Source organism: Ambystoma mexicanum, chromosome 1q (genome assembly GCF_040938575.1).
Source record: "Ambystoma mexicanum isolate Mex_15411 chromosome 1q, UKY_AmexF1_1, whole genome shotgun sequence".
NCBI classification, from domain to species: Eukaryota; Metazoa; Chordata; class Amphibia; order Caudata; family Ambystomatidae; genus Ambystoma; species Ambystoma mexicanum.
Window position 1 is genome coordinate 1,245,019,807 of NC_090922.1, and position 24,366 is coordinate 1,245,044,172.

Here is a 24,366-nt window from a genome sequence, read left to right on the forward strand (position 1 = left end):
CAAGATACTATATGCCTCTCATCCCCTGAATTTCGATATGCAAGTTGTGGGGAGTGCCTAGGAAGACGGCGGGGGCCTGGGGACAAGTTTTTTGATCGCCTGGGAGCTGTTCCTCTTGGAGTTCAGAGCCTTCGAGGGGGAGGCCCGCGGCACGCAAAATGGCGGGCGTTCGGGAGATGCCGTCCCCAGGGTCTACTGAAGGTTTGGGGGACGACTGCAGGACCCGGGGGAGCCAAGCTGGAGGAGAGGGGCTCCGGGACGTGGCGTCGCTCACTACCGCAAGAGTGAATCTCCCGACGAAAGTGCGGCTCTCCGCAGCTCCGCGGCTTCACCAGAGGCGCGGGCGGGGGAGAGCCGTGTGTGCCGAGCGGAGGGTGTGCAGGCAGCCTGGGGAGTCGGAGGAGGAGCAGAGGTGGAGACGTCGTGCCCCACGGTGGTCCGCGACCCTGCTGATCGTTGTCTTGTAGTACAAGGTGAATCCCCTGGGCGGGGATTCAGCGGCGTCGGGAAGCGGAGAGAAGACGGCAAGCTGCCCCAGGGAGGAAAGGTGAGCCACACAGACGGAGAGCGGGAGGCCAGGAGAAGCCTGCTAGGAGCGAGGTGAGGAGCGAGCTGCTCTGGAGCGTGTAGTCCTTTTTGTGTGGCCCATAGCAGAGAGACAGTTGGAGGCGACGAGGGGCATGCAATTGGGGAACTTTTACCTTTTTGTGCCTGGGAACGTTCGTGGACTGGATGAGGAGAGCACGGCGGCGGAGGAAGGGGAGAGCCGCTCGATTGCACCGCTACTACGGGAGCAGCATGTCAGCGCCTAGTGGGGGAAGTGAGTCCCTGGTGATACAGCCTTGACAGTCTGGATGGTGGGACAAAAAATGCGCTAATGAATAAGAGCTTCATGGAATTGGGCGATGTATTGGCACCCTTGATCCTGGTGTTATAGGAGTGTTACCCCTCCTGGGCGCTACAACCTGCAGATACAGCTTTCAAGGGAGCCCCACGGGTCCCCTACTGAGGTGAACATTCTCTCCCCGGCAATGCCCAGGACGGGAAATAAACACAAAGGGAACAAGATTACTACTTTCCTGACTGCTGTGACACCCGAACCGAGGAAGATGGAGACGGTTGTGGCAGAGATTCATGCTTCGCAGGGGTCAGATCTAACCCTTGACCCGGCCATATCTAGACATGGCTTGGAGGGAATGTTAAAGGCGCTTAAGCAAGATATCACGCAGGCAATTACACTGGAGATCCAGTCCTCAAAAGACTCTTTGGCACGGTCGATTGCAGAAATAAGCTCCAATTTGACAGGCCTTGAGACCAGGGTCGACGAATTGGAGAACCTAGTATGTGAGCGCGAACAAGAGACTGATGACCTCACCAAAAGAGTTCAGAATCTGGAAGATAAGGTTGGAGGAAATGGCGACCAAGCAAACGGACCTGGAAAACCGCTCAAGGAGGAATATTAGGATTCGGGGAGTGCCAAGGCAGGTTCAGGATCAGGAACTTGCTGAATATGTGCGGGCTCTCTTCAAAACTTTGTTGAACCTGGGAGATTCTGATGAACAGATCCTGGACAGGACCCACCGGGTGTATTCCTCTATTCAGCAAAAGCGTAACCTTCTTCCTGATGTCTTGACTAGAGTTCACTTCTTTCAGCAAAGGGAGGAAATAATGGCGTCAGCTAGAAGCGTAGAAAAGGTGGAATTCCGTGGCTCTGTCATCCCTCTGTTCCAAGACCTCTCACCATACACTGGCAAATCGCAGGCACCTCCAGAGAGTCACCACGTGGCTGCAAGCGAAATAATTCCGCTACCGACGGGGATACCCGGGCAGATTACTGTTTGAATATCAAAATCGCTCTTGCGTCATCGGTTCCGAGGGAGAAGCAGATGAGTGGCTACGAGACATTGCTAGTGCGTCTGGTGGCAAGGGCACTGACGATGAGAACAGGTTGGCTCTTAGTCCCACACCAAAGGATAAGAGGCGAAAGCCCAGGGGTCGGGCTTTAGCTACAACACCCAAGGCATCGGAAGATGTGGAACAGGAAAACACTATTCCCCCCTGATCTGGCGGTGACAGTCAAGCTGCAGAACTCATGCGCCTCTTCAGAGAGTGTAGAAGGACTGACAGCATTACAGTTCGTCAAGTTGTGATAAACTGGTTCCCCCTCTCTGCGGAAAGTATTTGCCTTAATATGTGAATGGCGTCTGCAAGGAACGGCTGGAAGTAGTTTCTGGGCTCCCCAGACAGGGTACTTATGTTGGTATAAGAATTGTTCTTCCTTTGCCCTGTTTTGGGTACGGTTACAAGGTGACTGACGAAGTGCAGCTGGAGGTCGTCCCTAGAGGAACTGGTTGGGACACCCGCACAAAAACTGGTATGATGTCCGCTTGCCTTGGGTCCTGTTCAGGGTGTTGCTGGTGGACTGCTGGGGTATGCAAAGATGTAATAAAGCCTGATAGCGCTTCTTTGTGCGCTCTCCATGCGTGCGATTACTACAATCCGGGACATGTTGGGATGACCCTGAAGTGTTCTAAAGATGGGTGGCCATCACAGGGATTATGCCCGTTATTGTTACCCTGAAAGGGTGGCTGTTCAAATTAGTTGCATTAAGAGTTTGGCAAGCAGTTGGTCATTTGTTCTTTTATTCATTCCTTTTATTTTTCTTGTCCTTTTTTTTGCACTTTTATGTTACTTAAGGAGTCTAGTTTTTAAGGTTTGTGTCAGGGTTTGCACTCTTCTGGAATGCTCAGGGTTTCATGTGTCCCTTTGATATGTATCTGATATGCATTATGGTGAAATACAAATTTCGAAATTGGGGGTTGATCAGAACCAGTCCCATTGCATACGAGGTTTACTTGGGCTCAATGGCCATGGGAAACTAGTGAGGTGGATGGGGAATGAGGTGAGTGGGCTTCTGTCCCTTAGACATGCTGAACGGGGGGGGGGTGGTGATGGACGCCCGCTCCAAGGAGAAAACGATATGGCTATGACTAACCTGAATTTCCACTGCCTCTCCCTGAATGTGCAGGGGTTGAATTCCCAGATTAATCGAAGGGCATTGATGCACCGCATGGCCACTCTAGACTCCTCGCTCCTATTTCTTCAGGAGACTCACTTGCTCCCATCTGATGAATTCAGGCTCAATAACAAATTATATCCCATGAAATTTTGCGCCTCTTCAGGGAGTAAGAGGCGGGGTGGCCATTCTGGTTCGTAAGGGGACCCCATTTGTGGTTTGCAAGACGCTGAGGGTTGTGGGGGGGGGGGCAGATATGTCCTGGTGGTGGCTAGGTTACAGGGTAGGAAGGTGACACTGGTTTCTCTGTATGCACCTAACTCACAGCAAGACATGTTCTTTGCCTCCTTATCCAAACTCCTGTTTGAGCATGCGGAAGGTGAAATCATGATTGGAGGCGATTTTAATGCTGTGGTCAATCCTCTGATGGACAAGTCTCTCCCTCCAACTAGTGTTGACAAGAAGAATTACTTGGCACTTACTACGCTCCTGCAAGAGCACTCCCTTATAGAGGCATGGAGATTCTGTTATCCAGAAGAGCGAGACTATACATATTATTCGGCAGTGCACAGGGGATTCTCCAGACTGGACATGTTCTTAGTGTCTGACAAGCTTATAGCCCAACAATTGGCGTAGATATATTACCTAAAGCCTTGTCAGATCATGCCCCGGTACTATTAACGTTGTCCCCCCTTAATGTCTCGCCACACACTACACGCCCCTGGAAGTTAAATGAGTTCCTCCTGGAGGATCCCCAGTTCCGCTCTTGTATTTCAGAGGCTATCTCCCATTATTTTAATGAGAATGAGACAGATGAACTGCTTTATACGATGATATGGGACGCTGCAAAGGCTGTGCTTCGGGGCCAGATTATAGCTTTGTCGGCAGAGAAGGGGAGGGCAAGTAAACAAATATAGTCCCAGCTGGAGCTGGAGCTCCGGAAGAGGGAGGAATCCCATAGATGCAGACCCACTCAAAGGCTGAAACGGGATGTTAGGATAGCCCAGAGGGCTCTAGAAGCTCATCACATGAGCCGTGCAGTGTATAGGATGATGAGAATTAAACAATACTATTATTCTAAAGGAAATAAAGCCAATTGGCTTATGGCGACTACGTTGAAAATGCGTGCTAGTCGTAATAGGATTGAAGCATTGCTAGATGGGGATGGGAGCAGGGCTACCTCAGAGAAGGATAAACTCTGTATAGTAGAGGGGGATTTCAGGGACCTCACTGCCCCCCCACCAAACAGATTTGCATACGGCTGATGGGTTTATACGGGATGCGCACTTGCCACAGTTGCCCCAAGAAACTCGAGAGCTGTTAGAGGAGCCAAATACAAAAGAGGAGGTATAGACTGCTATTCGATCCCTCCCTTTGGGTAAGGCCCCGGGGCCCGAAGGGTTCACGAATACATTTTTTAAGACCTTCAGGGCTGTGCTCTCCCCTTACTTAACAAAACTCTTTAATGATATCTGGGCAACCGGTTCGGTCTCGGAATCCATGTCCACTACGATACTGATTCTGAAACCTGGAAAGAATCCGGCTGAATGTGCATCTTATCGACCTATGACCTTATTGAACACAGATGCAAAACTGTTGAGTAGGGTAATAGCAGGGCGACTAGGGGAGGTTCTTTCCGACGTTAGTAGAGAGAGAGAGATCAAACGGGGTTTATACGTAATCGTTCGACGATAATATACGTCGGGTGATAGATTTGATAGCCTTGGCCCCTAGACTACCAGGTAAACTGTCATTGTTATCATTAGATGCTCATTGGCCTTTGACAGTATGTCTTGGAGTTACTTGCAGTTGGTGCTGGAGAGATTTGGATTTGGCCCTAGTTTCTTGAAGTTGATCCTCTCCAATTATCAGCTCCCCTCTACTAAAGTTAAAGTGAATGCAAATTGGACCCCAGCAAATACGTTTATATAGGGGGACCAGGCAGGGTTGCAGGGTTGCCTCCCTCTCCCCTTTAGTTTTTGCACTGGCAATAGAGCCCTTGGCACAGCATGTTAGATTGAGTGGGGAAATCATGGGCTTTGAATTCGCAGAACAATGCCATAAAATAGCGTTATATGCAGATGATTTGCTATGTTTCTTAAACGATGCACCTAAATCCATCCCTCCCCTGATGAATTTATGATCCCGATTTGCTCAAATCTCCGGCTTTGAGGTGAATGCTAATAAATCGATTGGCATGGCGTTAACTGAATCTCCTGAGGCACTGGCTGAGGTGCGGGCGGCCTTTCCCATCCCCTGGTCTCCCACAAATCTTCCTTACCTAGGCATTAAATTGACCCCGACCTATGCAGGCTTATTTAAAGCAAACATACTACTATAGAGTGGCACAGGTCGCACCTATGCTTGCCTGGGGAAGCTCTTCGGAAACCCCTAAATGGCTGGAAATTGAGCAAGAAGCTGCCCCTTTTCCGTTGGAGTACTTTCCCTTCCTGCCCAAAGAGGCACGGGGCTGTCAGGGAGGATTGTTGCCCACGACACTGGCAACGCTTCGAAGTTGGGACAAGGCAAGTGCGCAAAGAGGGATCGCTTTGGGGCTGGGTCCATTGTCCCCCGTGGTTCAAAATCCAGCGTTTACGCCGGGACTAAACCCCAGCTCATTTCAAGGCTGGAAGTCAGATGGGCCCTTAAGGCTTAGAGACTTGTATGTGGATCAGGAGACGCTGACATTTCAGGAGTGTAAGGAGAAATTTGGGCTGTCCGAGATGGAACGGTTTAGATATATACAACTTCGTCACTGGTTGACAAACAGGGACACTCGCCAAGCTGCCAGTAGGGCACCATTAGGAATAGAACTTAGAATTCTTGAGGGGCAGAGCTCCCATAGGCTGGCTGCTTGTTATAAACTTCTGGAAAATGTCTCAGAGGGAGAGAAGCTTCCTTATATGATGGTGTGGAAAGGGAATTGGAAGTTGAAATCCCAGGAGTCCTGGCAGCGAATATGGTATATGATTAGTGCAAATGTACCTCAAAGCGGACGACGGGAATGCCAGGGAAAGGGCAACTGGACACACATTTGGTGGAGCTTGTAACAACAGAGCCCATTCTTGACCAATAAGAAGAGCTCTGACTTGAGATTTGAACTCGTCATGTAGATGACGAGTTCTTTTTGTGAATGTACCTATCAGAGGAATCAAATGAACTCCCTGAACGGTTAATTGACCAAAAGATGAGTGGACGCCACCGGAACCAGCCAACCTGCAAGGGAACAACAAATTAGTAACAGTAGGAGACAGAGGGTTAACAAATATCTGATACTTAATGATAAAGTACCGGAAGGAAAGCTTGAACTGCAGAAAGGTGGCTATTCCAATTGAAAGAAAAAATGGCGTCTAAATTCTAACAGAAAAGGACTTGAATGAATGACCAGAACAAGGAAAAAGAAGATTACTGGAATGGAGATAACAGAACGGTCTTACGACATGTGAGATGTTGCAGAGTCCTTAAATAAATGATTGTCCAGGAAGAAATGGTGTGGGAGCTTGAAGCGTTGATGTCCATTAAGTGAGAACAAGAAATTATGATCCACCTACCCACCGCCGGCACGAGGATGCCTAAAATAAACAATCCAACAAGGGAGTTCAAGTCCACCTAAACCGACGGCACGCGGACGCCTAGACCATTGAGCGTCTCAAGTTCAATAAGAAAAACAAATGCAGAATTGCCAAATCCGAAATGCTGCGTGAAAAGTTCCAGGTGAAATTTGGTAGGGCAATGAAGCAGAAGAAATTATATGCAAGCAGGTCCTTATAACAATTCCGTGGGTCTTAACGATGCGGTCGAGGTCCAAAACAGAGGAAGCCGTAATCCAAAAGCAGTCCGTAAAACGTTCCAGTTGTCGTAGCCAAAGTCAGCAACCAAAGCTGAAAGGGGAACCAGAAGCGAAAATCCAAGAAACAAGCCGGGTTCCAAATGCCAAAAAGTCATGCACAAAACTTGGCCAAAGAAGCAAATTCAGAAGCAAAGTGAATCTGAGAGGCGGGGCCTAAATATGCGTATGCACGTCACGCGACCATATCAGTGATCACCATGCAAAGACACGTGACCCCAGGAACACGGAGCGTCCACGTTTCCAAAGAAACCCCCCCAACGCTTCCTAAAAGAGCAGTGACGTTCTAAATGCCTGAACGTACGTATACTCGGCCTTTGTTTTCCCAAAACATCGGCGATGGATAGCGTGGGGAAGATAAAGGATAAAAGGGAGGTGTTTGTGTAGCATGTTTAACAAACCGTTCCCTACGATTCCTGAGAGAGCTGCCCAAGGCTGCTGGGGGTCAGTCAACGACAATAGGCAGAAAATCTTTGCCACTCAGGCCAAGAGGGGTGGCAGGGAACGGCTGTTGGGTCTATGCGATCTGAACAGCAAGTTGTGGCTGAAACATATGTGAAAAGCCTACATCTTGAGCTTGGCTGCACTGCTCATTATTGCGCAAAAATTGAGCTCTAAAGTGCCCCCACGCGAGCAGGAATGGATTGCCACGGTCTGGAACTTGGTTTCCCTAGGATGGATCACATACTTGCTACAGGGAGATAAATACAAGTTTTCAATTGAGTGGAAACTGGTACTGTCCTTGCATGACGACTTCAGGGAAAGACTTTGCATTCTGGGAATTAACTGAATTACTCATTCTCGAATGCCCTGCTTCCTAATCGAATCGCGTTAGGGAGGGGAGTTTCTCGGGTGAGGGGCTAGGAGTTGGGTGGGGGCAGAGGGTGCTGCAATGTTTAATGTTTCAAATAACGAAACTGAAAATAAAAATGCGTTATAAAAAAAGCCTACAGCAGATGCGTATAATCTGAAAATAACTGTACCACAATAAGAGGGAGAAAAAAGGAGTAAGTGTGGAATACTTTATTGATTCTTCGCAGTTACTTGGCTTAATAACCTAGCGCTCTGTATCCACGCGCCAAGAAACCCATTCATGGACCTACACGTTTCCACAAATATATAATAAAGATGGTAGTCATGAATGCAGCAGTGTTCGTTTCCTCATGTATGACGTACATAACAAGCAACAGTTGTGTTAGGTTCCGACTAAAGTCAGAGGCAGCAATTAAAGATAATCAGGCTGTTCAAATAAATCAAGACCAATGATACGCGGGAGCCGGGTTAATGCTTCCAACTCGTTTAATCATTAGCACGAAACTGGCGCTTGTTATATATAGTCTTGTACTTTGTCACTGGCCTGTAGTGATTGCCAATAGAATGTGATGTATGATGCAGCCAGGAGAATGTTGAGTGCACCAGTGTATGAATGTTCTGAGTGAGTCAGTTGGGGGCCTGAGCTGGAGTGAGTGGATGGCCGGTGGGTCTTCTCCTTCATGTGTACTGTACTTCCTATCCCATCCTCGTCGCCAATGTAATAAAGTCTCTTATTAGTCACAAGGGACACACAGACCAGCTGTGGAGACTGATGTTGTTCCAGGTATGCTTTATTGGTACAATATGTACAGTTCCAGTTACTCTCAGGTATTTACAGTAGTCTGGATGACAGGACAAGGACAGGGATAGGAAGTACAGTACACATGAAGGAGAAGACCCACCGGCCATCCACTCACTCCAGCTCAGGCCCCCAACTGACTCACTCAGAACATTCATACACTGGTGCACTCAAATAGTTTTAGTTTAAGATTTCCGGTGCTGCCAGGAGCACCCCATCTGTTACATGTAGTTCATCTGTGTGAGATTCTGGTTGTGTTTAGATCTATGACTGGGCGAGTGATGTGTATTTGGCTGACCTCCCTCCACCCGAATGAAAGGATGATGTTTGTGTGTATGAACCTGATATGAAAGGGAGATGTCACGCGTGGGTACTTCCGGTATGAAAGGGAGATGTTATGTTGTGGTTGAATCTGGTAAGAAAGGGAGATGTTATATATAGTCTTGTACTTTGTCACTGGCCTGTAGTGATTGCCAATAGAATGTGATGTATGATGCAGCCAGGAGAATGTTGAGTGCACCAGTGTATGAATGTTCTGAGTGAGGTACTCCTCAAAGGGCACCGAATCATACTGCCAGCATCACTAGAGGAGGGAGCCCTCCGGCTAGCTCACAGCGGACACCAGGGCATTGTCAAAACCACGGCATACCTAAAGTCCAGAATGTGGATGCCCAACATACAACAACGGGTAGTGGAGCTGGTAGAATCCTGCGCAGCCTGCCAAGCCTCCAGAACCCAGAACCCATCAGTAGTGCCCCAAGAAGCAGCAAGCAGTGGGATGCAGTCAGCATGGACCACTGTACAATTGCCGGCGAAGGATATCTACTCGTGGTGATTGACGAGTTCAGCAGGTATCCTGAGGTAGAACACGTGGCGTCCACCAACACGGAGACCACAATCCTCACGCTAGAAAAGATCTTCGCAACACACGGAATTCCAAGAAAGATAAAGAGCGACAACGGACCATCATTTACCAGCCAAGAGCTGCGCGACTTCTTTAAGGACATAAATGTAAAACACAAGCGAATCACCCCAAGATGGCCCCAAGCAAACGGCGACGCCGAGAGATTCATGGGGTCACTCAATAAGGTCATTCGCATCACCAAAGAACGAGGACATCCATGGCTGAGAGCGGTATTTTGAGGACCCACAGGCAAACCCCACACTCTTCCACAGGCATCAGCCCTGCTGCTCTCATGCTCGGGGCACCCATACAGGCAGAGCTTCCCATACACCCTCAGTGGGTAGCCCCCGAACCTGACATCCCGGCCATAGGCGCCATGCGACTGAGGCGAAATGAACAAGAAAGTATTACCAGGCGAGCCAGTCACAGAGCTAACGCCAGGTGACACTGTCATCATCAAAAACCGGTCAACGCCCAAGAAGATGTCCCTCAACATTGAACTCCAACCGTGGACAGTCAGTGCGGCAAACCACAGCATGGTTACCGCCACCCGAGGGAGCGAAACAGTGACAAGAAATGTGTCACACTTCAGGAAAGTACCACCCGACATGTGGGAAGAGGGCCCAGCGTCCCCAAGAAGAGAGACAATGGCACCTTGCACGCCCCGAGACCAAGTATCACCCAAAATCTATGCCACGCCAAGAGACCCCGAGACGCCACACCAGCAAGAAGATAGGACTGAACCTGAGCTCCCAAGGGCGGACATGCCAGAGTGAGGAAACACCTGCTACCTCCTGAGAGAGAAGCCCAGACCGTCCTCCCGTCTCCAAGGATACGTGGTGGACAGAGTTTACCTACAGAAAACCCGGCCAAGATGAACTCAGAGTCCGTTTGAATGCACGGTACCGTTCTAATGTTTGTTGTTAATAGTGGTGTAAACACCTCCAAGTTGGGGAGGAATGTGGTGTCACGTGCCCAGTTATTTCCAGGTCACGTGACACACCGGAAATAAAGGAATCACCGGAACTGGCGTTAAAACTCCAGTCCTGGTTTATGCAGCAAAACGTGTGGTCGCGTCTTATTTTGCGCACCGCGCGGCGCACTAAGCCAGGCCTACCCCCAAGGTCGGGCCCCACACACTACCAGGGACCCGACATCACAGCTGGTATGGCTTTGCCCAAAACGTTAGCACCTCATTCCTGGGCGCCCAGTTGGGAAGGCACACAACACGATGCAACATGTTACATTCTTAATCAATGAGTGTCAATTGCTTGCTATTTGATAGAGGTGTATATGTTTGTTGATTGTGCATAAGTGTAGTGTTCATGGTGTTATTCATAGTTTCGTACAAAGACTGTCTTAAAATGCAGTACTTAACATAACACACATTTTTCATCAAAGACAATACAATGATCCTTACCGGTCTGCGATGCTTCCCGGTTGCACTTCTTTGATAAATATACCACCTTCTCCCACATTTGGTTTCCGTAGAGCAACCACGCTAAATCCAAGACCTCCAACAGAAGGCTTTTTTATATCTATATGTTCAATTTGCCTTCCCTAATGAAAAAAGTAGAATATTGATTTGGTAAGGTTATTCGCTTGCTGCCAACCTACTCTCTATTATTAAAATACGTGAACACAGGACAGAGATTTATTCTCTGTTAGATGGACCAAGCTCAGCACTTTGAAACTAAATTAATTCTGTGGAGGATCTCACTTCATTACTTCCAGTGGAACAGAGTACAGCACATGGAGTCCGCTCAGAAAACTGAAACCGCAGGGAATTCAAAAGTGATTCTCCCACTTCATTCGCAAACTAAGTAAGTTATGAGTTCCAGGTCTGGACGAAAACTGTGTACATTTGAGCGAAATTTAGCAGAATTTTATTTTTATTTTTTAAACAAATACAGACACAAAAAGACTACATTACCCAATCCGTTTCCCAAAGATTGAAATACTAAGTTGATTAATCTTCATAAGTTAAACACAGATTTTCAATGTTTACTAAGTTTGGCGACAAACTCATATGGCACGACTAGCTTGAAATGTCTACAATGCCTATGATACATTTCTGATTGGCGCCAAACTGGACAACATTCATTACCGATTAGCTTTGTATCCATGGCACAAGTAACTTTCTTCAAAGAAAAAAGAACGCACGTCGGGTCTGAAAAGTTCACACATTGTATTTAGTATAAATGCAGCACTGTTTATTCATTATATTTTGGGAATTTTAAATCCTGCATGGGTGTTTTGTGTCGTGGCATGTGGCCCCGTTTACACCAGCTGCCACTTGTATAAAGCCAAAAGGGTATTTTCGGTCTGTCCCAGCGAGGTAGTGTAGTAGTGTACTGTCACTTCCAACCCCCTGCGAGGCTCTGCAGACACACACACAAAGCCTCGCCAGTGGCATAACAAACACTACACAGCAGGTCCCACTGGAGATTCAAATAGTTTAGCACGTAATACTCGCTTTGTCATAGAAAACATGAAGCCATTTGGATGTCATGGTTAATTGAAGTAAACATTATTTTTGGCAAGCAGATTTTTGTGTGATAAAAACTGCAATAAGAGCCACCACGTATGTCACAGGACACTCTAAGCAAAGTCGGCTTTAGGGCAGTGCCGCCTGGGCGACCGTCCAGGGTGCCATTAGCCCCCCCCGCCACGCCAGCACAGGAGAGTCATTCTAAGTCTCCCCCGGGCTGGCATGGGGGGAGAAGGTGCGGCTGGCACCCTAATGAAATTAATTGCATCCTGCTTTCGGGAGCTGGGCGCCTTTAACAATAGGGCACTGATGATTTCGCATTGGCGCCCTTTGACAAATTTGACGCAGCATCTCCCCCCCCCTGCAAGACCAGGGGTGCACGGGGGAAGGGTGCCACATTGTTGTTTTGCTGCCTGGGGCACTACCACCGCAGTTTGTACTTGCTCTTTAAGGGGTCCCATCAGCGTCCCTCTCTCCATAGTCTAGTAAAGCACCTCCTCCCTAACCCAGGCATCTTTTACCCCAGGTTAGTAGATGGTGAATATTGACCACTGTAAGGAAGGCATGGGATCAACAGTAAGAACGACACGAGTGACCACAGTTCAAGGGTGTTTTATTGAACTACAAGGGTACGATAAACACCTATGTAATCCTAAATCTAAAGGTGGGAGCAAGCTACCATCATCAAATAACGCACTCCTAGGGGTGTCTTTTCAAAATAAAAGGGCCTATACTAAAACATAAAAAAACTATTGCCAATCCTTACCTCTAAATACAAATAGTGTCGGGTAGTGTTTATGAAAAAGAAAGTGTTCACTAACATGATTTGTCAGGATGTTCAGGCAGTTGGCCTCCCTCCCCACGTTTTCAGCACGGGACAAGGAGGTTCACTCGAGCGTAGCACAGCACAAGGATACAGTTCAATCTTTAGTATCAGGGCCTTCTGTGCCCAAGTCTCTTTGCCTAGCAATGTCTCTTCATGCAGAGAGACTGATACGACAAAACAAACAAGAAGTTATTTTCCTCTTACAAGTACTCAATTCAGGTGATTCACTATTCACCCCATAGCCCCCTCAGCAGGGGCTCAGATCCCTTTAATACAACGATCTTCACTTTGGATCGCCCTCTTCCTGGCTCAGATCCTCTTTCACAATGTTCATAGGATATTCTTTCTCGGGTGATTCACAGTTCACCCTGGATCCCCCTCAACCGGGTTCAGATCCCCTTCTTAATACAATTATTCTCCCTCAGCCGGGTTCGGACTAATTTCAGTTAGCATCATGTATCGAAGACTTTCGAATGTGCACAGGGTTTGGCTTGACCCGTTGCAGGACCACCTAGATTTCACAATTCCTTTTTAAAACCTAACAGAGACCTTCGAATGAACACCCACATGGCGCGGGACCACTCTTTTTACGATACCTGTTTTGCATTCAAAAGTTCAGTCACTCATCTGCTGTTTAATTATATTTGCGTCGCTTGGCACATAGCTTCACACATTGTTCTCTTCAGTTTTCGCCATACAATTATGGCACTTGCAACCTTGACTTCAACACAGGCCGGTCTGGTATCAGTCTCCCCAACTCATCGGCTGTGCCGACTTCACGGGTGCTGCTTTGTTGTCGGAGCCAAGGAGAGTACCACAGCGGAAAACTATCCTCCCCGCTTTGGCTATCGACGCGTGAGAGCCTCTGACACACAATGCAGGTTTCTTCAGCTTGGATTCCAGGTCTTGCGCTTCTTATTCTCGAAGGCTCATGTACCGGTCTTTCTCTGAAAAGGTCAAGGGCACTTCCTTCCTTGCAACTCTCTTCGGTCTTGCCGTCTTTCTCCTTGTATTAAACTGCCATCTTGGAACTGCTGCTTTCTCGTGTGCTTTGCCTTGCTCAGAGTGTGCTTTCGCGCTCCGCCTTTTATCCGTGTGGGGAAGTGTGATGGAAGTCGGGTGTGTGTAAGGATCAGTAATTGCCTGACCCTGCCTGCCCATTGTATTGGGACAGGTCAGGTATACGGCTCAGGGGTTAGTCCGTTTTCTCTCACAGCAAGCTGTCTGTGAGAAAGCGTTTGTGTCAGAAAAGGGGTGGGGGTCAAGTTAAAGTATCCTAGCTTGTAGGATGGGGAAAAGGTGTTACAGGGAAAGGGATACGCATCTTGCCGTCGGGTGTCCCACTTCCACTCCCCGATACCCCTCATCCAGGTGATCCTCCGCACTGGTCCACCCCCAGGAACTGGATCCAAAAAGCAGTGGCAGTGTCCTGGCCACCTGGATGACAGACCCCCGGGGACTAGCAGGTGAGACACCGTCAGGTTTCTCACAACACCCACTGTCTAAGATCTATCTTACACTGGAAATGAGAATCTACAAACAGAAAGCCTTTTCAAGGTAAACCCCTTCACAGACTTCCTAAAACTTTCCCTACTCTATCCAGTTCTTAGTATTCTAAAAGGAGTATGGAATTATGCCTTGCATATGCCCTCCTCGATTGTCTTCCTTCTACCATGTACACCTTCTCCTCTCCCACGCACTACTCTCCTCCTCCAAATCCACCCGCCTCTACTCTCATTCCTCTTCTCCACTGTCCTTTTGGATGACTATTGTTCCTTTTAGGCCTCCACCCACTGATCCTCCACTCCTGACTCCTTTATACTACTACACTGTCTGCTTCACCACTCCACTACTCTTCTCCACCGTTCCTCCACTCTCCACTCTCCACTCTCCTCCACTACACCCTCCTCCCTCGCTACTACTGAAGACAGAGGTCCAAGTATGGCCCTTATGACACCCGCACGACTCTCAGCCCGAAGACTGAGACACGATAGTGAAAGGCCTAAGAGTGAGGTGCATCTGTTACTCTCTCAGACACGGGAGGAGATGTAGAAGCTATCCATCGAATAAGTCGACAGACCACAAATCAAGAAATGAATGATGTCATCCATTCACAAAGCTACACGAACATGCATTAGCTCATTGCATATAGACATGAAACACATGCTTACGACTCATGCAGGTAGATGACAGACACACGTACATCTCTCTCTATATATAGTCACATTCTTCGCCAAAGCTGAACCGCAAGACGCTAAAGTATACATTTACCAAGCTTGCATATGCTTGGTTGTCGCTAAAATGGAAACGTCATAAGGACAAATATGGAAGCTATCAACCCACTGAAATGAATGAGGATGGAGAGGCAAGCTTCGAGCACATGGAAGGGCTGGCACGATTGCTGCAGCCAGAGGCAAGCAGAAACAATGCACCCAGCCAAGGACGAGTGGAGACAGGAAAGGTCCTGGTTACCAAGACGATCAGCCACCTGCAAGAAATTCAGAGTAAAATCTGCATGAATACAGGCAAGAGAGCGCCATTTCGTGGTCTCTACACACATGACCAGGAAGAACAGGACAATGCCTATTTACTCGAGGTGGACGGAGAGACGCTGTTCCCACCAAATACAAGATGGAAAGATAAAAGTGTTTCTCACAAACTGCCAACTGAATGCACTCTTCAAGGCTTAGGTGATCAGACGTGCCAACATTAGGGAACACGCAGCCCCACCTTGTTCATTCTCATTAGCTTGAGAAGGTAAACTCAGCCTGGTAACCGTCTAGGGTCCCAGGGCTGGGAGGATCCATTCTGCCCAATCCAGAGTCACCTTTCACATGAAGATGTAATATGTTGCAGGGGCCAATGATCTCCCTGTGACCGACCCTGTAACATTGTGAATTGAAACATGCAGAGGTCATCCCATGAGGGGCCACCAGATATGGGTAACCAATACTAGAATTAACCCCTTTAGAACATATACTTAGTTCACCTAAAAAAAACAATGTGAATGCCTGACGCAGCTTGGTTTTGTGACGTCATACCTGGATAAAATTGTGCGACACCCACTCCGAAGAAGATAACCCTGGAGAATTCATGTTTTTCTAGAGTGATTCCTGTCATTTTGTTAGATAATAAAGACAGTAAACTTTGCCCCATAGCTGACGCGTCCATTATTGCAGTGAGGAGTTTTTGAAGGGCCAGAGTGGGTCTCTGCTGGTAATTGGGGTGACTGTTATAGAGTCCCTGCGCTACAACAAGTGGCAGCAGAGGGATGGCTGCTAAGACCTTTCACCAGTAAGCCACATTATCCCATTGCATGCCCGAGGGGCTGCACGGTGACCCGCGGTAACCGATACCTAAAACTACACGTGGCCAAAAAGAGAAGAAGTCGACAGGAGCCGCCTGTGGAGGGAATTCCTGCCCGCATCCAGTGGGACACCTAGCAGACCGGACGGCAGAGGTGCAGGTTGTGGGAAAGTCAGTGTCCGAATGGTTTCAGTGAACCACAGAGTGCAAGTATAGACTTGGCTATATGGCAAATAGGGGGAACTGTTTGATGTTTTGTGTTTTGCGGTTTTTGTTCTGTGTAAGGATTACGCATTCTTTAGACAGTCAGCTTAACTTGCAGATGAAAAAACGAAAAATAATATATAATGGCTATCCTGTGAGTTAGGCAATTTACCTTGGTTCATGGATGATCATATATGGTTTACCTGTGTATAGGCGCTAGCGGGAGAAGCTAGCTTATATCACGGAAGGTGGTTTCCTGATTTATACCACTGACATGTATTCCTATATGGGGACGCTACAGAAGAGGGACCATGTGACTTAATGGTTTACCATGTTCGTAAGGCCGGAAAACAGCTGTGTTTGTATTACGTCAGTTTTGTCGTTGTGTTTGCATAAGTGGACATATATGCTGAAGGGTCAGGCATCGAACATTTTTCCTCTAAGGTATTGGTGATGTCACCAGAAAATGTTTCAGGATGAGGACAGGGACTCGATCCAGTGGCATTGGATGCGGAGTCAATGGGATATGGATGGCGAAGGGCCCTCGGCGCCCTCGGCTCCCTCTCCTCCTCCTCCTCAAACTGCAGACGTAGATGAAGCAACAGAAAATAAAGGGATTTTACCCTGTAAAGGAGGTAAAAGCAGCGGCGGGATACACCAATCCCACTTTCGCACCTCGAGCATATAACGGCAGAGATGCACTTAGTGGCCCAAAGCAAGCGAGTAAAGTAACACAAGATATCAGCAGCGGATGTAAGGAGCGCAGCAAGCTGCAAGTGAAGCTAAAGGAGAATGACCTGGGGAAGACCGGACTTTGTAAGTTCCAAGAAATGATGGTCCCGAATGAACGGGTTGGCAGACAGCTATTGCTCAAAGTGGACAGGAAAGCCGCAAGTGAGACAGGGCACATGGGGAAGGAACGACATAGTAGTAAAGCCGCAGAGGAGAAAGCTAAAGAATGGGCAGAGATAATGGAGAACGTACATAGAAGGGAAAGGGATGAGAAGGAGGAAAGCGAAAGGTTGCGAAAAGAGGGAGTGAGCAGAAGCACGAGAAAGAAGAAAAGAAAACTGAGCTAGAGGACATAGCAAGGAGGAAAGCAGAAAAAGAGCAGGAAAAGTAATTTTAAATAAAGAAACGGAAAAGGAGGTTAGAAGTCGAGCGACTCATTAAAGAACGCTGACGCAGGGAAGAAGAGGAGCAGAGATGTGAGCAGGATAGAGAAGAGAGCAGAGAGAGACGCTCTTTAAGGGCAGTGGAGATTGAGACGGACATGCCACATTTAGATGAGGATGGGGAGGGAATACGAAGAAGGTTAGGGGAACGCTACAGGAGTAGGAGAAACAACACGGCTGCCCTAGGGCCAGATAAGAGAGCTACTGGGCCATTGGTGGGGGGGCATGGGATTTCCCATTGAAAGCAGCAGGAAGACCCAATGTAAAGGAGGCTTAGCTTTGAGGACTTGAGATAAGGAGACAGTGACAGTAGTACCGGGACCATGGGGTCAAAGGAGGATTCACAGGCGAGGGAGGACGATAAAGAGGAAAGACCCTCTTGTCGCTCCACGGAAGCAAGCTCTAATAGAGACACAATATGGGGAAGCGAAGAAGACATGGACAGAGAAAAGGAGACCATCGAAGTTCGACTGCTGCATCGTACGGGTGGATCGTGCAGCGCAAATGATATCACTCCATATGCACAGAGGCTCAGGGCCCTGCCAGGACGGAAACAGAGAGAGATGGCAAGGGCGTTCAGCGCCACTAAAGACATGGGGAGACAGGGCGGAGGGACCAGACGGACAGAGTTTCCATTTTTGAAGAAGGGTGGTGGGCGGCCTTAGTATATTCCATGGTAGCAAATGGACAAGGACAATTTAAGATGCAAGTTACCATCATTGACTGGGAAATGAATTGACAAGCTTGAGAGACTGACAGCAGGAACGACATTAGCTGTGGGTGGCATGAAGAGTTTACTTTAGGCCATTCTTGGGGAGGTAGCTGACGATGTATGGAGTAACTGCACAGGACACAGGACACGATGGTGCGCCGTTCAATAACTGCCGAATGGTCGTAAGGCAAGCTCTAAGGGTGCACTATCCAGCCACCTTGGATATAAGCGCAATTATGGCACGCAAAATGCAGGAGGATGAAGACCCACTTCAATATATTCAAGAGAGATGGCATCTGGAGCAGAGTGAGCCGTCGGACAAAACAGTGGGGTTATTTTACCACATAGTAAGTCAAGGGTTGCCCAAGCAGGTGAAAAAGCAGCTTAAGATGCTAGTGGGGGTGGAGGCTAAGCCTTGGTCAGAAATTCAGCTAAACATAGTGCACTACTGTAGACTAATGCAAGAGAATGCGAGATAGAAGCATGAGGAAAGAAAACAGGAAGAAGTGAAGTTAGTGCAGAAGAAATGATCCAAGTACACAATGGAAGGGGCAATGCTAACGAGTGCACAGAATAGACCGTAAGTAGCAGGGGAAGGCTTTGAAGGGCGAGGGGATATGAATCAGTGTTCATGGGGACGAGGAGGGGCACCTCAGGGGAAGAGGGCTTGGGTATCAAAGGCAACAGGGAGCAAAGGGGTTTCATGGGGGACAGCAAAGACCAACAGGGTCTTGCACAATGTTAGGTGTGTGGGCAAACCGGCCACATATCTCAAGTGTGTAGAACAGGGGTGGGATGCACCAGAATGGAAGAATGCAGCACCAACCCACATACGCAGCGGTGTTGGGCATGTTCTTTCTTCTTAACCTTCATTTCCTATGTCTAACCGAAACCTGGATCCCCCTTCACAACTCTACTGTCCCTGCCTCCGTCACCACATCCTCTTCCTCCTCCTCTCATATCTCTCGCTCTTCTGGTCATGGCGGTGGCATTGGCCTCCTCTTCCACCCTAAATGCCTCTCTTCTACCTACCTTGGTGCTGCATTCTTCCATTATGGTGCATCCCACCCCTGTTCTACACTCAGTGCCTCTTCCTACCTACCCTTCCTTTGAATACCTATACAAATCTTTTACTTCCCCTCACCCAATCTCCTTTCTAATCATCCATCGGCCTCGTGGACGCCTCTCCTCCTTCTACGATGACCTCGACCACCTCCTCTCACTTATCTCTCCCGCCCCCTCTCCTCTCACTGTACTCGGCGACTTTAATCTTCACCTCCCTACCTCAATCCTCCCCTCTTTTCTCCATCCTTGACCCACATCTCCTTTCCCCTCATTTCTTCTCCTACTGACTCTTCTGGCTCTTGATCTTATCTTCAACTCAACCTACCCCTCCTCTACCGTCTGTACACTACCCATTTCTCTCTCATCATGCTTTACTCTCCTTCTCCCCTTCCCCATTCATCTTCTCCTATAACCTCCCCTACCTTCTTTTCTCAATGTGACCTTCGCAACTTTAGTCAGTCTCTCTTTTTCAACACTTGCTCTTCCTCTCTTCCCCCCACTCCCCGATTTCTCCTCTCTCTCGGCCAATGACGCTCAATCTACTCTTTCCTCTTCTATCTCCACTCTTGATCTACTTTACCCCCTCTCTTTCCGTCTTACTCGTAAACCCTCTCAACCATGGCTTTCCATTCAACTTCTCTCCATGCGTCGTCTCCATGCGTCGTCTCGAGCGACTGGCTCGATTTTCCCTCACTATCTAACCAAACCTCCTATGTCTCCTACCATTCTCTTTATGACTCATGCCTTAGCTCTGCTAAATGTTCCTACTATTCTAACCTTCTCCACTCCCAAGCCTCGCACCCTCACTGTATCTTTCAAACCCTCTCTCCTCTTCTCTCCCCGCCTACCCCTGACTCGTCAGCCTCATCCACCCTTTCTCCTTCTGACTTTGTGAACTTCTCCTCCAAGATTCTTTCTCTTCGTCAAAACATTAACTGCTCTCCCTACTCCCCCCCGACCCCCTCCCCATTCCCCTCAGCCTGCATGTCTGACTTCTCGCCCGTCTCCCCTTCTGATGTGTCCCTCCTTCTGTCGAAAGCCCATCCCACGTCTGCCCCAACTGACACACTCCCCACCCTCCTTATCCCGAAGATCTACCCTCTTATTCCTTACTTCACTTCCTTCTTCAACATCTGCCTCTCCTCAGCTATCTTCCCCTCCGCATTCAAGCATGCCAATATCATACCTATTCTGAAGAAACCTTCTGCTGATCCCCTTCTTACCTCTAACTTCTGTCCAGTCTCTCTTCTCCCATTCCTCTCTAAACTACTTGAACGCCTCGCCTACTCCCAGCTCTAAGCCCTTGTCACTAATCTTTCCCTCCTACCCCCCTCTCAATCTGGCTTCCGACCTAAACACTCTCCTGAAACTGCTCTCACTTATATTCTCAACTCCCTCCTCTCCGCTCGATACTCTAAACAATCCTCTGTCCTTATCCTCCTTGACCTTTCTGCTGCCTTCGACACTGTTGATCACGACCTACTTCTCATCACTCTTTCTTCCTTTGGTTTCAAAGGCTCTGTTCTCAACCGGCTCTCCTCTTAACTCTCCTCATGCTCGTTTGCTGTCTCATGGGGTGGTTGTTCCTCGCCTACCCTCCCCTTGGAGTACGGCGTACCCAACAGTTCAGTTCTCAGCCCTTTCCTACTCTCTCTCTACACCTCTCTCCTTGCCCCCATCATCTCTTCCTTTGTTATTTCTCACCATGTCTATGCTGATGACACCAAACCCTTTCCTTCTCCTCTGACCTCTTCCTTCTCCTCTGACCTCATCCTTAAACTCTCTTCCCATCTTACTGCCATTAAAAACTGGATGTCATCCCGCTTTCTTTCTCTCAATACTGATAAGACTGAAGTCGTATTCTTTCCCTCCAACACTCTTCCCCCTCCCTCTCCTCCACCTTTCATCACTTACCCCCCTCTAATCTTCCCATCTCTGCCCACGCTCGCAATCTAGGCATTCACTTTGACTCCTCCCTCTCCTTTTCCCACCATATTTCTCTTACCTCTTGCGCGTGTCGCTACCACCTTTTCAATATTCGCAAAGTCCGCTCCTCTCTCACCTTCCATGCCACTAAACTTGTAATCTCCTCACTTATCTTCTCTCGCCTCTTCTATTGCTCCTCTTTGGACTGCCTGCTTCTCATCTTGCTCCCCTCAAAGCCATCTAAAACTCAGCCGTCCATACCCTCCGTCTCTTTGCCCCTCATGACTCCCATTTCTTCTTCGCTTTCGTACCTTGGTTGGCTTCCCTTTCACTCCCAAGTTAAATTTCATTTTGTCTGTATAGTCTTTAAATCTCTCATTTATCTTGCTCCTCCTTATCTCTCCTCTCTTTCTACATTCCTTCCCGCTACCTTTGTTCTGCTGATCTCTTCCTTCTCACCGTCCCTCCTTCCCCATGTGCCTCCTCCCTTTTCCACTCCTTTCAGCTTCTAGCCCCCCTGTACTGGAACTCCCTACCTCTCTCAATCCGCTCTAACCCTACCTTTTCCTCATTCCGTGCTTCCCTGAAATCTCTCCTCCATTCCCCGCCCTGATACCTTTCCCACCTACCATTCTCTCTCCTTCCCTCACATTTCCCTACCCGCCCCCTTCTCCTCCTTGCATCTTCACCCGTATACCCTTTGTTTCCCTCCTCCTTCCCTTCCTCACCCCTTCCCTCTTCCCTCACAGATTAATTGCTCTACTTACTGTTTTATCGGTTTGATTCATGATTGTAAATTGCTTCTCCGGTTATACATTTCTATGTATTTTGTTGTTATAATGTAAAGCGCTTTGGATTAAAGCGCTATATAAACACAATAAATACAATACAATATCAGACAGAGCAGACTTATTATGCCCAGGCTCACACACAAGCGCAGCCATAGGCTTTGCGACAGACGTACACACAAGACATACAAGTGCAGCCATATCAGCCCATGACACATGCATCACAAATGCAGGGACAAATGCAGCCATCACAACCAGCACATCAGACCGTCATAACCACGACACATGCCGACTTCACGATACCGACTCCTGTGCGAAAGCTGGGGGAAGCGACTGTTGTAGGAGGCAATCCATTCACAGGGACAGGAATGTAATTATATACGCAATAGGACAGCCCACAGAGAGATTTGATGTGTTAAATGCTATCCATCACACCTAATTCGGCTGAGGAACCAAGAATAGCGGTGACAATAGGTGACAAGACCTTCTACTTTCTCATGGATACAGGGGCAACTCGGTCCTGTATTAGGAAAGGGGAAACACCCAATGTCAGGCATCACCATGAATGTGCAGGGATTTTCTGGGGCTACATCCTTGGTTCCTTTTACCAACAAACCTCTTTCCATAGGAGAACATGAGCTGACCATGCCACTCTTATATTCCCAACAGACACCAGTGAACATAATGGGTAGAGACATGATGAGCCGACTTAACATACCCATTTCTTTCACAGACCAGGAGATAATGTGCTCGAACACAGGAATTCATTATATAAACGGGAGCAAACCCATTCAGGCATATTGCAGGAAGATGGTCCAGAGGGGGGTGACAGTAGACACTGAGCTGTTTCAATATGGAGCCAAAGCTACAACGACAAATATGTCGTAGACCTTCTAGAGAAAGCCTCACTATTGGGGGGGTCGGGGGGGTCATCCGAAACCACGACTAACATCACCAATTGGGATGATCTTAGTAACCTTACAAAATGACCAATCAGGACCGAGCTACATGGCTCTATAATGCTAGAGTACCTGCGCAAGGGGACCCTGCCGCCAGAACTAGTGGTACGAAACGAGCCACAACTCTTTCTTGATAACCCTAATTTTGTCCTCCAATGGAGCTATGTTGCTAACAAATGTGGTCGTGACTGGCTGATTCTGATTATAGATACAGCCACCAAGATGACTGAGAAAATCCTTGTGGACCTTAACACCTTGGAGGAAGAAATTAAAAAGATGGTACCATTAGAACTTTACAAAAAAAGACTCAATAGTTTAATGACCGAAATGACCGCATTTAAAGAAGACACCTTAAAAGAGCGGGTACGCTGAATGAACAAAGATCTGACCAATTTCAGTCACTAAAAAGCTTTTCCCTATACCCAGGAAAACTATCAGGCAGAACGCCAGTTACAGGCCACAACAATAAACAACACACGAGGACAGAAAAAGGTTGCTTTCAACACCACATCATTTAGCTCAAGTGATGGCAGCACACATAGCTTAGGTACAACGAACTGTGGAAGGACAAACTACCCGAGACAAAATAGAGGAACTAATTTCCGAGGAAGAAACGATTCCAATCGCGGACAAACAAGAGGTAACTCGGCACCAAGGGGCAATGGCCAATCTTTTTTTTAGAGAGAAGCCCGGAGGCTTGGGATCTAGAACCTTGAGTGACGAGGAGTATGCAGGCCTTATTGTAAAGCTCTCGAATTATCAACCCACCCAGGTGGAAATGAGAGTATTAGAGAAGGGAATGGGGTTTGTAACTACTAACCTACACAATCCCCTACTTTTCTGCCAGGAATTCCATCAACTAATGAGAAAGATTCCTCTTCATCAATATTTTCAGGATAAAATCTATGATCCAGAACCTTCGGAATCAGGTTTACAGAATAAATCCAATTTCTGTGTTCCAACGAATGCACAGAGCACTGAAGCCCATGTATTCCAAACAGGGTACTTAATAACCTAGAGAAACTGGAACAATCTCAAAAGAAATCTGTGTTTCACAACACTAGCAACATTGAAAACCAGACAAGAAAAGATCTATTGAATAATCGTAAAATCATAATCCGTAGAGCGGATAAAGGTGGTGCAATAGTACTACTCAACCATGAAGACTACCTTACGGGATGCAATCGACAACTTCTGGACCTGACCTGCTACCAACCCCTTACGGAAGATCCAACTTTAAAACTAGCGAACATTATTTCGAACAAAGTCACTAAAGCCGAAGAAAGAGGGTGGATCACAGAGAAAGAGGCAGACTTTTTGGTCAAGGATAAACCTCAAATCCCCCAATTCGATGTACTACCTAAAATCCACGAATCCCTTACTAAACCACCCGGCAGACCAATAGTTTCAGAAGTAAACTGTCTTAGAACCCTTATCACGGTTTGCCGACAAATTCTTACAACCTCTAGTAAAAAAGATGGCATCTCATGTCCTAGACACAACTCAGATCATTGCAGAAGTGGAAGGATTATCGT

The 24,366-nt window shown here is 47.8% G+C and overlaps 1 protein-coding gene across 6 annotated transcripts in view; it reads right to left on the reverse strand.

Annotated features, from left to right (window-relative positions):
- PATJ (PATJ crumbs cell polarity complex component) overlaps window positions 1-24,366 on the reverse strand; it is a 3,332,662-nt gene that overhangs the window by 3,150,506 nt on the left and 157,790 nt on the right. For all 6 annotated transcript variants that reach the window (XM_069642041.1, XM_069642043.1, XM_069642045.1 and 3 more), the window contains exon 5: window positions 10,800-10,939. In XM_069642041.1, the coding sequence (XP_069498142.1) occupies window positions 10,800-10,939 (140 nt within the window). The remainder of the gene's footprint in view (window positions 1-10,799; window positions 10,940-24,366) is intronic.